The 12,752-nt window shown below is 28.8% G+C and overlaps 1 protein-coding gene across 3 annotated transcripts in view; it reads left to right on the top strand.

Annotated features, from left to right (window-relative positions):
- Positions 1–12,752, top strand: part of LOC129916821 (protein madd-4-like) — a 129,810-nt gene that overhangs the window by 49,270 nt on the left and 67,788 nt on the right. For all 3 annotated transcript variants that reach the window (XM_055996991.1, XM_055996992.1, XM_055996993.1), the window contains exon 2: positions 6,251–6,326. In XM_055996991.1, the coding sequence (XP_055852966.1) occupies positions 6,251–6,326 (76 nt within the window). The remainder of the gene's footprint in view (positions 1–6,250; positions 6,327–12,752) is intronic.

A 12,752-nucleotide genomic window follows, 5' to 3' on the forward strand; every position in this document is an offset into this window, starting at 1 on the left:
ATATGAAATCTATGAAAATTCTACAGCAGCTAAAGATATTATATTAAAATAAATTGAGATTGTGGAACCTATTTATTAAATTGATTTCTAATTATGCTTCTAAAGCCAGCCACTTGATGTAAGTACACATCAAGATGCTCTGAAGATGTTTCAAGATGTCTCAATTTTTGTACTGTGAAATTATCAAGTGCTTTGAATGAAAATTGAATGCGTTCCACAATATATGTTGCTGTTGTTATAACAATAATATAATGGGCAATAGCTATAATGTAAACGGAACAAAATTTTTAAAGCAGACTTCTTAAGAACGCATTATTCGAAATGTGGAATGTAATATATTTTTCTATTATTTCACTTGAACTTCGTGAAATTATTCCCTCGGGAATACTGTGGACCTATTTATGCAAGTCATTACATGAGATGAATTTCCTATGATTTGTGTGTGGAAGGTATTTGTTTTTGTAAATTCTATTTTGAATTTTGTGTGTGATTTCAAAAATTCTTTCATTGTTTTTAGTGAAGTGAAAAATGAATACATTCCACAGCCAATTAAGGGATATTAAATCCACTTTTAATAAATTAGATGTCAAGGAAAATTTTATTAATGAAGTATGAAAACGAATTTTTTTTATAAATAAAAAATAATTTAAATAATAAATTTATTGAAACTTACAATATGTGGAACGTAAACAATGTTTACTAAATATACAAGGTTTCAAACTTATTAAACTTAAAAAATTTTAAAATAAGGATTGTATGCTATTGGGCTGTTGAGAGGATAACAAAGAAGTGCCGAAAGTTGAGGAAATGAAGTGAACTGAAAGAAATTTAGAAGTGATTGTGTTTGCTATTTTGAGAGATTTCTTTTTTCCAAAATTGATCTTAATTTCAGTTAAAAAAAAAAAGTCTAATCAAGGTCCTATTAAACTTGCAACTCACTGTAGAAAAACCTTCTCAAAAAATCTACTATACCATATCTTGAGCAATGGTGATGTGCGTTGGTCCTAAATAAGCACATTTGATATTAATTAATTTCCACAATTAGCCAGGGTAAATATTTTACGAAAGTATATTTGCCAACAATAAATATTATCATGACAATTTTGATGGCACATTTTTTTTTTGTTTTTTGTTTTATATTTCTCCATCGTATTATAAAAGTATAGAGCTGGTTGAAAGGGTAGAGGAATAGGGATGTTGTTCTTCTAGCTTGTTGGGGACACTTCTGTGTAGGATTTTGAATATGTGTCTCCTCGACAAATAATATTTCTAGATTTTTTTTTTTCGTTATTATTTTTTTTTCCTTCTCGACTCTTCGTCGTCAGAGTGACGGGCTTTGGATGAATAGGTTTTTTTTCTTTATTTTTATTTGTCGTCCTTGGATTCGGATGGTGATGGTGGTGTATGACGATGATGAAGATGAAGATGATGACGATGCTGGGGCGCGTTTAACATTTCACACTGTTATCATCTAAAAAAAAAAAAACAGGAAAATGAGAGAAGGCATTTAAGAATCTACTTGTGAGAGAATTTGCCATGCCTTTGGCACTTGGCAGTCAGTCCTTTTTTTGATTTATTGAATTTTATAAGCCCGTTTTAGGGACTTTCTGTTCTCCATATCTTCGTATAAAACCAACACAGTCACAATGTCAATGGTAGAGGGTATATTTAAGAAGATGTATCTCTATAATGAGAGAAGAGTAAGAAGCAAACAAGAGACTATAAGTGTAAGGACACGTCTATGACAAGGACCAGGTAAACACTTGACAAAGTACCAAGACCAAACTGAACCCAATTCACCATCATCATCAACATCATCATACCTTAACATCATTTTCTCATCTCTTTAAAGAGTAACTATAAGGTAAAAGTGGAACCTTTCGAGACGCCAGGCAGCGAACGTCAAAAATGACTACAAACTATTACCTTCTATATATATAGGAATTAATAGTTGCGAAAAGGGTGCCCAAGAGGAGAAATATTGTCTTTTGATGTTCCTTGTTTGGCATCCTTTCTGCTTTCTCCCATCATCCACAAACATGCCCATCATATCGCATCGTTGTCGTCGTCATCATATCGGAGGAGGACTTTATGGAGGTTTTGAAAATTATGTGAAAGAGGGTTAATGTTGGTTGTCGAGTGATGCATTGCTTCGGCTTGTGTACCTACCTACCTATTTTGTATAATATTGTATAATGGAACACTGCTGGTGCTCTTCTGCGCTCTGTGGAGAGTGTTCTTAATTTTATTATGAAGTTTTGTAGACATTGTATTTTGGTTCATTTTATAATAATTTTTTTTTGAGGATGAAGAGTTATGGTTGTGTACCTACTTCCAGATTGATGTCATTATGATAATTTTAAAATAAGGCTTTGTGGTATTTAATTAAAGGGTTTATGCGCTCTTGTTTTATATAGTGAAGATAAATATTTTTGTAGTTGTTGTTATTTTTTGATAGAAGCAGAAGGCAAAATAACACGATTAGATTATAGGTCGCGTCACTGGCATAAAAAGTTATTAATTTTTATGTGGGTTGTTGTAGTCAACGATTTTGAAGCTTAGAATTTACTAGGTAGAATTTCAGTAAAAATTAGTTATCAGAAGCTTAAATCTTTAAAATAAAATTTAATGCTTCTGTGAAAATTCTTCCCGAGTTGGACAAATATTTGAACTTTGAAACACAAGGTAGTCTGAAAATTTGAAGATGACATTTTTGTCGAGATATTATGGATATTATCTAAGTGAGTGGGCGCCCCCTTTTTTAAATTATTATTAAAAAAAAAAATATTTAAGGTTATTCTCGATTTGTTCCGGATAGTTCCAAATTTCTTTTGATTTTTTTTTTATGAAAATATAGTGAATTCAGACGTTTTTGATCATCCGCCCCATTTCTCAAATTTGAGTGTTTTAGAGTTGTTCCTAACAATAATTCTAATTTTTGGAACTCTAAACTTTTTAAGGTCTCAAGAATTTTTATTGGAAGGAAAACGTTATCTCATTTTCAATCAAAAATCTTGAAAAACAAATTTTTGAAAAAATTTGGAACTGGATTTTTTTCTTATAGGTACTAAATATTCTTCTTTAAGATTTTTTCATTATCATTGTATAAATAATTGTTAAGGAGATAGATATGTAAATAAAGAAAATACGCACGCAAAATGTTATCAAAGGATGTTATAGCAATAAATATATCCTTTGGATAAGTTGTTGCCAGAAAACATCATTTTCAAAATATTGAAAATTTTCAAAAAAAAAAAAACAAAAAAATTACAGATAACATCCAATATCTGTATCAAATGAAAGATTTTTTTTTTTAAGGAGAATGTGTTCAAAATTTATTTATTTATGTTTTTTTTTGATATAATTGACAAGATGGTGGAAAAAAACACATTACATTAAACACTTCATATGAGTGTAGGTAAAAGAAAAAAAAAGTGTCATAGGCCAGTATTTTGGACATAGACAAAAAATATATGTTTCAAGTTGATATTACCTACATTTGGTTCACAACGGAGTATACTTACTTTTTTTTTGCAAACAAATCAAAGACCATTGAATAATTTTATTTATAGAAGTGACACCGAAAAATAAAAAACCGCTATGAATGAGAATTGGCGCCACAGTGGCCTTACAGAATTATGTATTCGATAGTAAAAAAAAATCCATAAATAGGACTTTTTGGTTACTAAGTAACCGAAACTATAATACAAAAAATTATTTGTTTGTATTTGTTTAGTTATGTGTTAGATTTTTTGGATTTGTTTATTAGTGGAGTAACTAAAGCTCAAAAATTTGCAATATTAGGGAACCCGGCCGAACAGCTTAGATTTTGATGATCTTTTTTTTCAAACGTCGGTAATTAAAAATGCTTTAAAGTCTATAGATTAAAAATTGCCGGTGTTGCCGTTTTGATTTTTTAAATTTAATTGAAGATTTTTGTGAACAAAAACAAATTTTTTTCAAAAATTTTTCTTATATTTCATAAATTAATTGATGCCAAAAGATTGTCTAGGAAATTCAAGGAAAAAAAATATATGGCAGTGAGGGACAATCTTCCATAGTTCAAGCGATAGATGCAATTTTCTTATTAATTGACTTCAAACACAAAAAAAAATATTTGAACACAACGGCAACACCTACAATATTCAAATAAACATTTTTTAAAAGCTAGAAGCTTAGTCATATATGTAAAATTAAAATTAAGTTAATTAAATGAACGGCTTTTGAAAGAATGGTAATTGAACTCAGATTTTTGAAAAAAAAAATGATTGAAAAAATTTTAACATGTCGTTTTTTAAACTTGGTCGTAATATAAAATGCATTTATTTTCAAATTTTTTTGGCCGCATTTATTATGATTTAAAATTATAAAAGGAAATGTCAATATGTATTACGGTTTATGAAAAAAAATAAAAAGTATTTCATTTTCGAAGAACTTTTTTTAATAAAAGTTTTGAAAAAAAAATGTAACTTATTTTTTTTTTAAAAGTTCAACATCTAAACATAAAATTATTTTTTATTCATTTAATAACCCTTACTGTTAAAAGTTAAATAGCAAAAATTTAAAGTTCCTATTTACCACAGTCTTTGAGAAAATTAATTATTTCAATGCAAACATTCAGTTTTAATAAAAAAAAACCATTGAAATTGCAGTAATTTTTCATTTTTTTTTTTTCAAAAGTGTGATATATTTTACCTTTTTTGCTTCGAAAATCAACTGATAATATTTATGGCCAAACATTTTTTTAAATAAATTCATATTTTATTAGAAAAAGTTTGGAAAAAAGTCATTTTAAATTTTTCTAATAACATTTTTTTTTTTAATTCTGAGTTTGAGGACCATTTTTTCAAAAAGTCTTGATTAAATTTAGTGGATTTTAATTTAAGAGATATGAATGAGCTTCTGGCTTTTTAAAAATGTATTTTAAAACGTTGTAGGTGTTGCCGTTGTTTTCAAAATATTTTTTTTGTGTTTGATGTCAGAATGTTAGAAAATTGCATTTATCGCTTAAACGATGGAAGATTGTCCCTTACTGCCTTTTATATATTTTCCTTAAATTACCTAGAGAATCTTTTGTTATCATTTGTTTTATGAAATTAAAGCAAAAAAAAATGGTTTTGTTAAAAAAAAAATTTATTTTAATTTTAAAAAACAATACGGCAACACCGGCAATTTTTAATCTATAGACTTTAAAGTATTTTTAAATACCTACGTTTAAAAAAAAATCGTCAAAATCAGAGCTGTTCGGCCGGGTTCCCTAATAATTTGTTTTAGTTACTCTATTATTATTTGTTTGTTTTTTTTTTTTTTGTAATATTTTGAAAATAAACAGAATTAAAGAAGCTGAAGAATTTTAATATGTTTTATTCTTATTTCAAAGATTTTTTTTTTCTAATTTTAGTTATAAATACTGGCGACAACGAAGATTAAGTTTTTGTTAAGTTATTGAGTACAAGTGTTAGTAAAAATCGATTTGTGTGTGTTGCCACCTAAACCAAATATATGTAATTTACATTGTTTGCATGTTTTTCAGGTTCACTGTGGCGTATACGTGCTATTTTTTTGTATTTATTTATACATTGGACTTTTTTTTTAATTTGAGGGTTTTAAGGTAAAATTGACTTCTTTTTCGGATTCAATACGACACAAAATACCTAATTAAAAATAGTAAATTCCGGTCAACTCTTATTTTGTGTGGCCCGTTGTAATTATTGTAAAAAGAGTAAGTTCAATTTTTTTTTGTATATACACTTTTTTGAATATACTAAAAGCAAAAATACAGTTCACCAAAAAAAGTGCCACTGCAAAAACAAAAATGGATTGTTTGAAAAAAGAAAAAAAAATGAATATAATGTCAACATGATACTCGTACTTTAAACTTCTCCTTCTTCTCATATCTTTATTTGAAGACGCACTTTTTTGGCGTATTTATGAATGATTTGGAGAATGCAAAAAAAAAAACTGACGTAATGATTGACGGAGAGGCCTTAACATAGTCCTGAAATGGTTTAATATTTTTCATTTTATATTACCCTAAAACTATGTTTGCTTGATAAAACTTATTTCAGAAAAATCTTTTTTAAATCTACTAGATAGTAAAAGTCTACAAAAACTAATCGAAAATAGTGCTCTGAGGTCAAACAAAAATAAAACACTTTTATTGATATTCCTTTTTGACCACTTGGTCCTTAACTTCAATTTACTAAATGTTTGATTGTTTTTTGTTTTTCTTTTCTTTTTTTTTTTACAGAATAAACCATGATTCTCCGAACATGCAGATAAAAATTATGGACCGAAAAACTTCCGTCTGGACAGCAATCCTATTGGTAAGTCACAAAAATATCACAAAAAAAAAACTAACTAACTAAATTGCAAACAAAAAATAAACCACCACCACCAACAATAGAAGAGTAGATACAATCTACCTATAACATTTATACATGGACTGTGTATTTAAAACAACAATGAATTCGTTATAAAACAACAACAAAAATACCAACAACAAAAAAAAAAAGACTAACAAAAGTTTTTTTTTTCCTTCGGGGCTGGGGGATATTTTTCGTTGTTGGGAGGGAATAAAACAATAACAACAACAAAATATATATAAAATTCATCTCATGGCATTAGTAGTTGTTGGTTGGTTGGCATGGTTTTTGGTAAAATAACACCTTAGGGCTTTTATACAGCTGACTATATTATAGTTTACTCTCCCCGAAAAGTTGCAACTTTGTGTATTTACCCAAAATGTCCTAACTTACTACATACATACATAAAAAATATATACCAACAACATACAAAATTAATTACTTCGTCTGTGGGTACCTATAGGTGTTTTTTTGTAAGTCACCAAAAATCCAACAAAAAAAAAAAATGTCCTGCATCCTGGATATAATACAAAATAGAGCTCATTGCACTGTAAAAAATGTTGAACAAAAAAATAACCATGATTACCGTGAAACTTTTTTATGTTAAAAAATTGTAAACTTCTGCTGGATGTCACATTCGGTTCATGTTAAAGTCAAACTTAAAGTTAATCCTGAAATATTGACATCTCTACCCCCAAGTATATGCAATAGTTTTTTTTATTGTCATACAGAAGAATGGTAATTTTGGGGAAACTCTGGGTAGTTAAACCATTTCACCTTTTTGTATTCATTTCTCGAGCGCACAAAGCAATTTCACGATACCTATATTCATTGACGCAGCCTCTCATAGGAACATATCGAAGCTGTGGAATAAAAGAGGACTCGACAAAAAAAAAAAAAAAAAAGGTGAGAGGTGGTGAATCAATCAATTCACTTACATTCTCATCAATTTTTAATGTGAAAGCTTTTATGGCAATTGAATGGACTATCACATTTGCAACTGTTTTTCCTCTGTTAGCCAAAGGTACAGAATATCAAATATAACCCAAACGGATATTTCGTCCTTTTTGCTCCTGCCTACTTCGTCTCACTTGTCTCTTGCTGTGCATCCATTAGTTTGGATTTTTTTTCTATTACCCAGAATATAGTCACCATTACCATTCTTGTGTCGCGTCTATGTCTGCAGAGTATTTTTGGAAAAAAAAAAAAAAAACGGTCCTTTACTATTTTTATAATGTCGAAACGTTTTAGCCTATCAAAGAGCAGCCATAGTGATAGTAAATGTCCATCAAACAATTTAAAGATTTTTCACACAGACAGCTCGACAAAGGGATATCTATTTTTTTTTTTTTTTGGTAACTGAACCAATGAATGTGGATTGTGGTAGGAAAGAAGATGTGAAGGGGGGGGGGGGTGGGTTGACTATTTTTTTTATTTGTTTCCGTCCTGGCACTCTATTCTGATGACGAAGGACTCTTTATATTCGCTTACTCATAGTATATAACTATGAAGTGACAGAAGTACCTACTAAGTAATAGAGTAATTCCATCAAATGATGCAGTTAAGCATAGACGGATGCAGGTTTTATTTTGAGGAGGGGGAGATAAATAAAATTGAACTGATTTTCGAAAACAAAATTTGTATAAAGAAAAAAGTCTTTTGGCAGGTAGGTACTAAAGACGATGCTAGAGTTCTTCAAACTAGTAGCCCCCCCCCCCCCCCCCAAAAAAAATATTTAACTTTAATTTTGAGACTATTCAGAAGTGGTATTTGTTTTGAATGTTAAACAAATTTTACTATAAGATCTTTTTGCCCCTCCCCCCTCATATTGATACACCCCTACCCACCAAACCCCTTCTCCATCGACGTACAGGGGAAAGAATTTCTTTTTTTAAGACAGGGCAGTAGCTTAAGCTCAATATGAAAATAATTATTGATGGAAATCACTGTGCATGGAATTGAATAAATACACCTACCCCCCCCCCCCCCCCCCCCCTCCATTCAAAGACTGGACCTTTTTAAGCTAAAAGGCATTAATGTATCACAAAATGATGGCATTTTAATAATTTAAGTACAAAATTCTAGACAGTTATCTTGTCACTAAATTCTTTTCTTTTTTTTTTTAAGAGCCAGAATATTAACCAAAAAACAATCCACCCTCCCCCTTCTCAAAATTAAACTGATCTTTCTGAAATATTGCAAAATGATGTATATATTTCAAAAACTAAAAACTGTTCAAAATCGAAAAAAAATGAAGGAAAGGACACCTTTTGATATTTTGTGGAGGGGGGAGTGGGGGGGGGATGATGGTGATATGCCTAGTCTTTAATTTAATTGAAAAATAAATAGACTTTGTTTTATTTTTATCCTGAAATTTAAAATAACTGTGTTTAAGATTGCATTAAGTTCATTTATTGCATCGCCCCCTCCTCAAATCATCGTCCCTGCAATTCAATCCATTTTCATGTCTAGGCGCATTAAAAAGTCACTTTTTTTCGAAGGATTTTTGGTTGCACAGTAGCAGAATTTCCTAACAAGGAATAATCGGAGAGTAAAAAAAAAAAGGACTCTACTACTCCCGTCGTCATGTCAAATCTTTTTGCTGTTATATTCTATCTGTTTTCTGCTTTAGGCCAAATGGATCAATGTGGCAATGCAAAAGAAATAAAAAAAAAAAGGAACAAAATGAAGCACACTCATATAAACGAGCTTCACAGAGTGGCGACAAAAGTGGGCATTTTCAATTTGTCATTCGATTTGAGTGGACAAGAGAGACACACAGTTTGGAGTAAAATTTAACAACAAGAAAAAAAAATAATCCTTGTAGTCTCATAAAATCCACTTGCATACTTTTATACCTCCTCTCGTTCTACAGTATCGTCATTTACCTATACACTTTCCTTCCATATATACAGTATCTGCCAAATAAAAAAAGGAACATTTCAACAGACTGCCAGTGGCGGATAGCAGAAGCAACATACAGCAGCAACAGTAGCTGGGCAGTTTCACTGTGAATAATGCATACTACGAACTCAGTCGAGTGGATTAACAATCCGAATAAAATGTATATGTACGCCGGCCAGGCAGGTCCTTTGAGTGGACATTGGTCTCATCTGGTGGATACGACAACGACAGAGAGAGAGAGAGAGGATACTCCACCATCACACACATACACACACAGGGTGTCACTGGACAGAATGATTTTATATGCGGGGTAAATGCTGTTAGCAATAAAACGGCAATAATAGGTCAGAGATTGGAGTTTAGTAAAAAAAAGGACGAGAGAATTTAGTTTCATATTTCTAAAAGGATGTTTTGTGCTTTAAATATATGTTAGCTGTTGGTGTTTTTAAATTATATATAATTCATCAAAAATTTGTTGATTTTCAATTGAAAAATACTTAATGAGCTATTTTAGAGGTTTTGTGTTGCATGAAAATCGTTCGTTACTAATTTCAAATATTAAATTCCATTAAGAGCCAATTTTTCAATCTTCTAATAAACAGTCAGTTAACTGTTCGAAGAATAAAGTTATTAGACTCATAAACAATCAGATAAAAACATTGAATTTTTCAATCAAGAATAATTCATTCTACAGAATAACAAAAAAAAAATTGTCAAATTCAAAAATATTTAAAATTAAACGTCATTTTTATTCATGATTGTTTTTGTTTTCTTGTTTTCCACTGTATTTTTTTCAAAATTCTTTCAAAACAGCTTTGACAACTGACACAATATTTTTATTGAGATTATTCCTTAGAATAATTTTATTCGTCTCTGAAAGAAGCAGATAGATTTATTCTTAGGAATAAGCTATATCTGCCTGTTGAAAAATTGATTTTTTCTCTATCCTTAGGAATAAGTACTAACTGATTGTTTAACTGACTATTGAAAAATTGGCCCTAAATGAAATTCTTTTGTTTTTGTTTAACACATATTTTTAAATATATTTATTTGTGTGAAAAATCAATTTCATTAACTTGTTTAACTAATAAACATGACAGGGACCATTTAGAGTATATTTGGTATTTAGTTTGGTAATTGAGTTAAAAAAAATTCATAATTCAAATAGCTTTAACTTAAAGTGTTTGGTGCACACGTGCCTAAGCAATAATTCCTTTTCTTATTGTCACTATCCAATTAAATTTGCAAGGACAGTACAAAAGTCTCGAGCAAATTGAATGACTTGTCAATAATTTTTAACTTTTTGTGATCAAAAATAATACTGCAAGTTTTTGAACCAACCATAAATCTCTAAAGGATTTTTGTGCGATGATTGCGAATCTGAAAATTTTTCAAAAAAATTTCTAATAATTTTTTTTTCGGAAGAATATTTTTTTTTTCTTGTGATTTTTTGTGATAATTTCAAATTTGATGAGATTTTCAAAAAAAAAAAATATCTCTTTTCGATACAAATTCGTGCTAATCGAATTTGGTTTTTCTTAAAAAAAATTTTTTTTTTTTTTACAAAAACAAAATTTCAAAATAACAGAGCACGGGTTTGAAAGGAAAATAAAAACAAATTCTTTTTTTTATTGGGAGACCTAGGAAAATGCTTTTGAAAAGTCGAAAAAGTCCAAGCAGTTAATTATTCAGTTAATTATTCAAGACAATTTTACGATTTTTTTTTTTAAGTATTAAAAAAAAAAAATATTTCTAGAGCACTTTAACCCGATTCAGGTTGGTCTACTAGCTCTTCTTAAATCTTTTTTTCTCACATTTATATATTTTTTTTTAAATATTGGAAATAGTAATAGAAAATGTTGGTGCTAAACACCAATAAGATTCTAGATTGTGATTAAAAATACCAAAAATATTATGTCCACTTTCCAATTTTGTTTGTTACAACATCACGATTTTTTTTTAACAAAAACTAGGGTCATTCCATTAAGAGAGACATCACGTTTTTTGAAATATGGCTATTTTCTGAATTCCTGTGGGCCAGTTCTATTCCCTTTCAAAATTCTTAAAAAAAAAAAATTAAAAAAAAAGGTTACACATACACCACAGTGACCGCGAAACATTTATTTTTTTATATGATCAATTGCAATTTTTTAAATGAGGTACACCAAGAAAAATACAATATATATTTAATATATCTAGGTATAATAAACACAAACAATTATGATGAAATATTATTTCCAAAGTAATATTGAGCAAACTGCTCCCTATAATTATAATCTCATTGAAACAAACCTCTGAAGAAAATTTAAATATTTTTTGTAGTTCAACCTTCCAGCTTAAATTAAAATAAGCAATTAGTGCGATGAAAAATTATTATTTTTATTTCGAATATTTATGGACGTTCTTTTAAATAACAATTAATTTTATTTTTAAATTAAAGACTTTACTCTAAATTGGCCATGGCTATGAAAACTACAATATCAATCAATCACTCAAAATCAGATCACTTTACTTATGATTTATTTTAAAGAATCATTTTTATTTGTTAAGAAATTATTATTAAAATAAATATATCTTCTTATTGATCTTTTTAAGCAATTTAAAATAATTTATAATATAGAAAACTTTAAGAAGATTTAACAGATAATAATCTTTTCAGAAAAATTCTTATTAGAAATAAAAAGAAAATGAAGCTAAATAATTATTTACATCACATTTTTTTGACGATCTTCAAAAATCTTATGAAAATTTCTGACCAATGAATTTTATTCAAACTATAAAATTTATTGGTCAGAATTTTTAGTATGTAATTATTTGATGATTAATATTTTCATTCCAATGGCGTACCAATTTTGATACTTAAACTCTTAACTATTTTTCAATTTAGTCTAAAATTAAGTAAAAAATTATTGACGCGATCGAATATTTCGGAATTCATATTTGTGTAGGGTAAATTAGGGCATTATGGCATACCTAAGCACAAACTCAAATAACTTTACTACGGACTACAATTTTTACTTCAATCATTTTTTTAAATTAAATTTCATTAAAACGTAACATAAAAAAATTATTTAAGAATAAAAATTCAAGCTTTTTAACAAAAAATAAATTAAATTAAAAATAGTCCAAAAAAAACCATATTGCCCTATGTACGGGCAATATGGCGAACCCCATTTACTTCAGAACCCTTTACTTTTTTTTACGTATATTCAGCATTTCTGAAATATAATTGTGAATAAGTTTCATAAAATTAACGTTAAATTGAGGTTATTTTCAATTTAAAAAAAATGCAGAGTTACTTTTGAAATTAGTTTTACATAAGGGCATTATGGCGCAGTCGGGTATAATATAGCGCCATAATGCCCTTATTACTTCTGCGCCATATTGCAAAATATAAACATATTCACAAAACTCCAAAAACTAAACACAATTCTTACTTCAGTTAAAATATAACAAGTGATATAACCAAACCAAAACTGTACT

This window comes from Episyrphus balteatus, chromosome 3, assembly GCF_945859705.1.
Source record: "Episyrphus balteatus chromosome 3, idEpiBalt1.1, whole genome shotgun sequence".
Lineage (NCBI taxonomy): Eukaryota > Metazoa > Arthropoda > Insecta > Diptera > Syrphidae > Episyrphus > Episyrphus balteatus.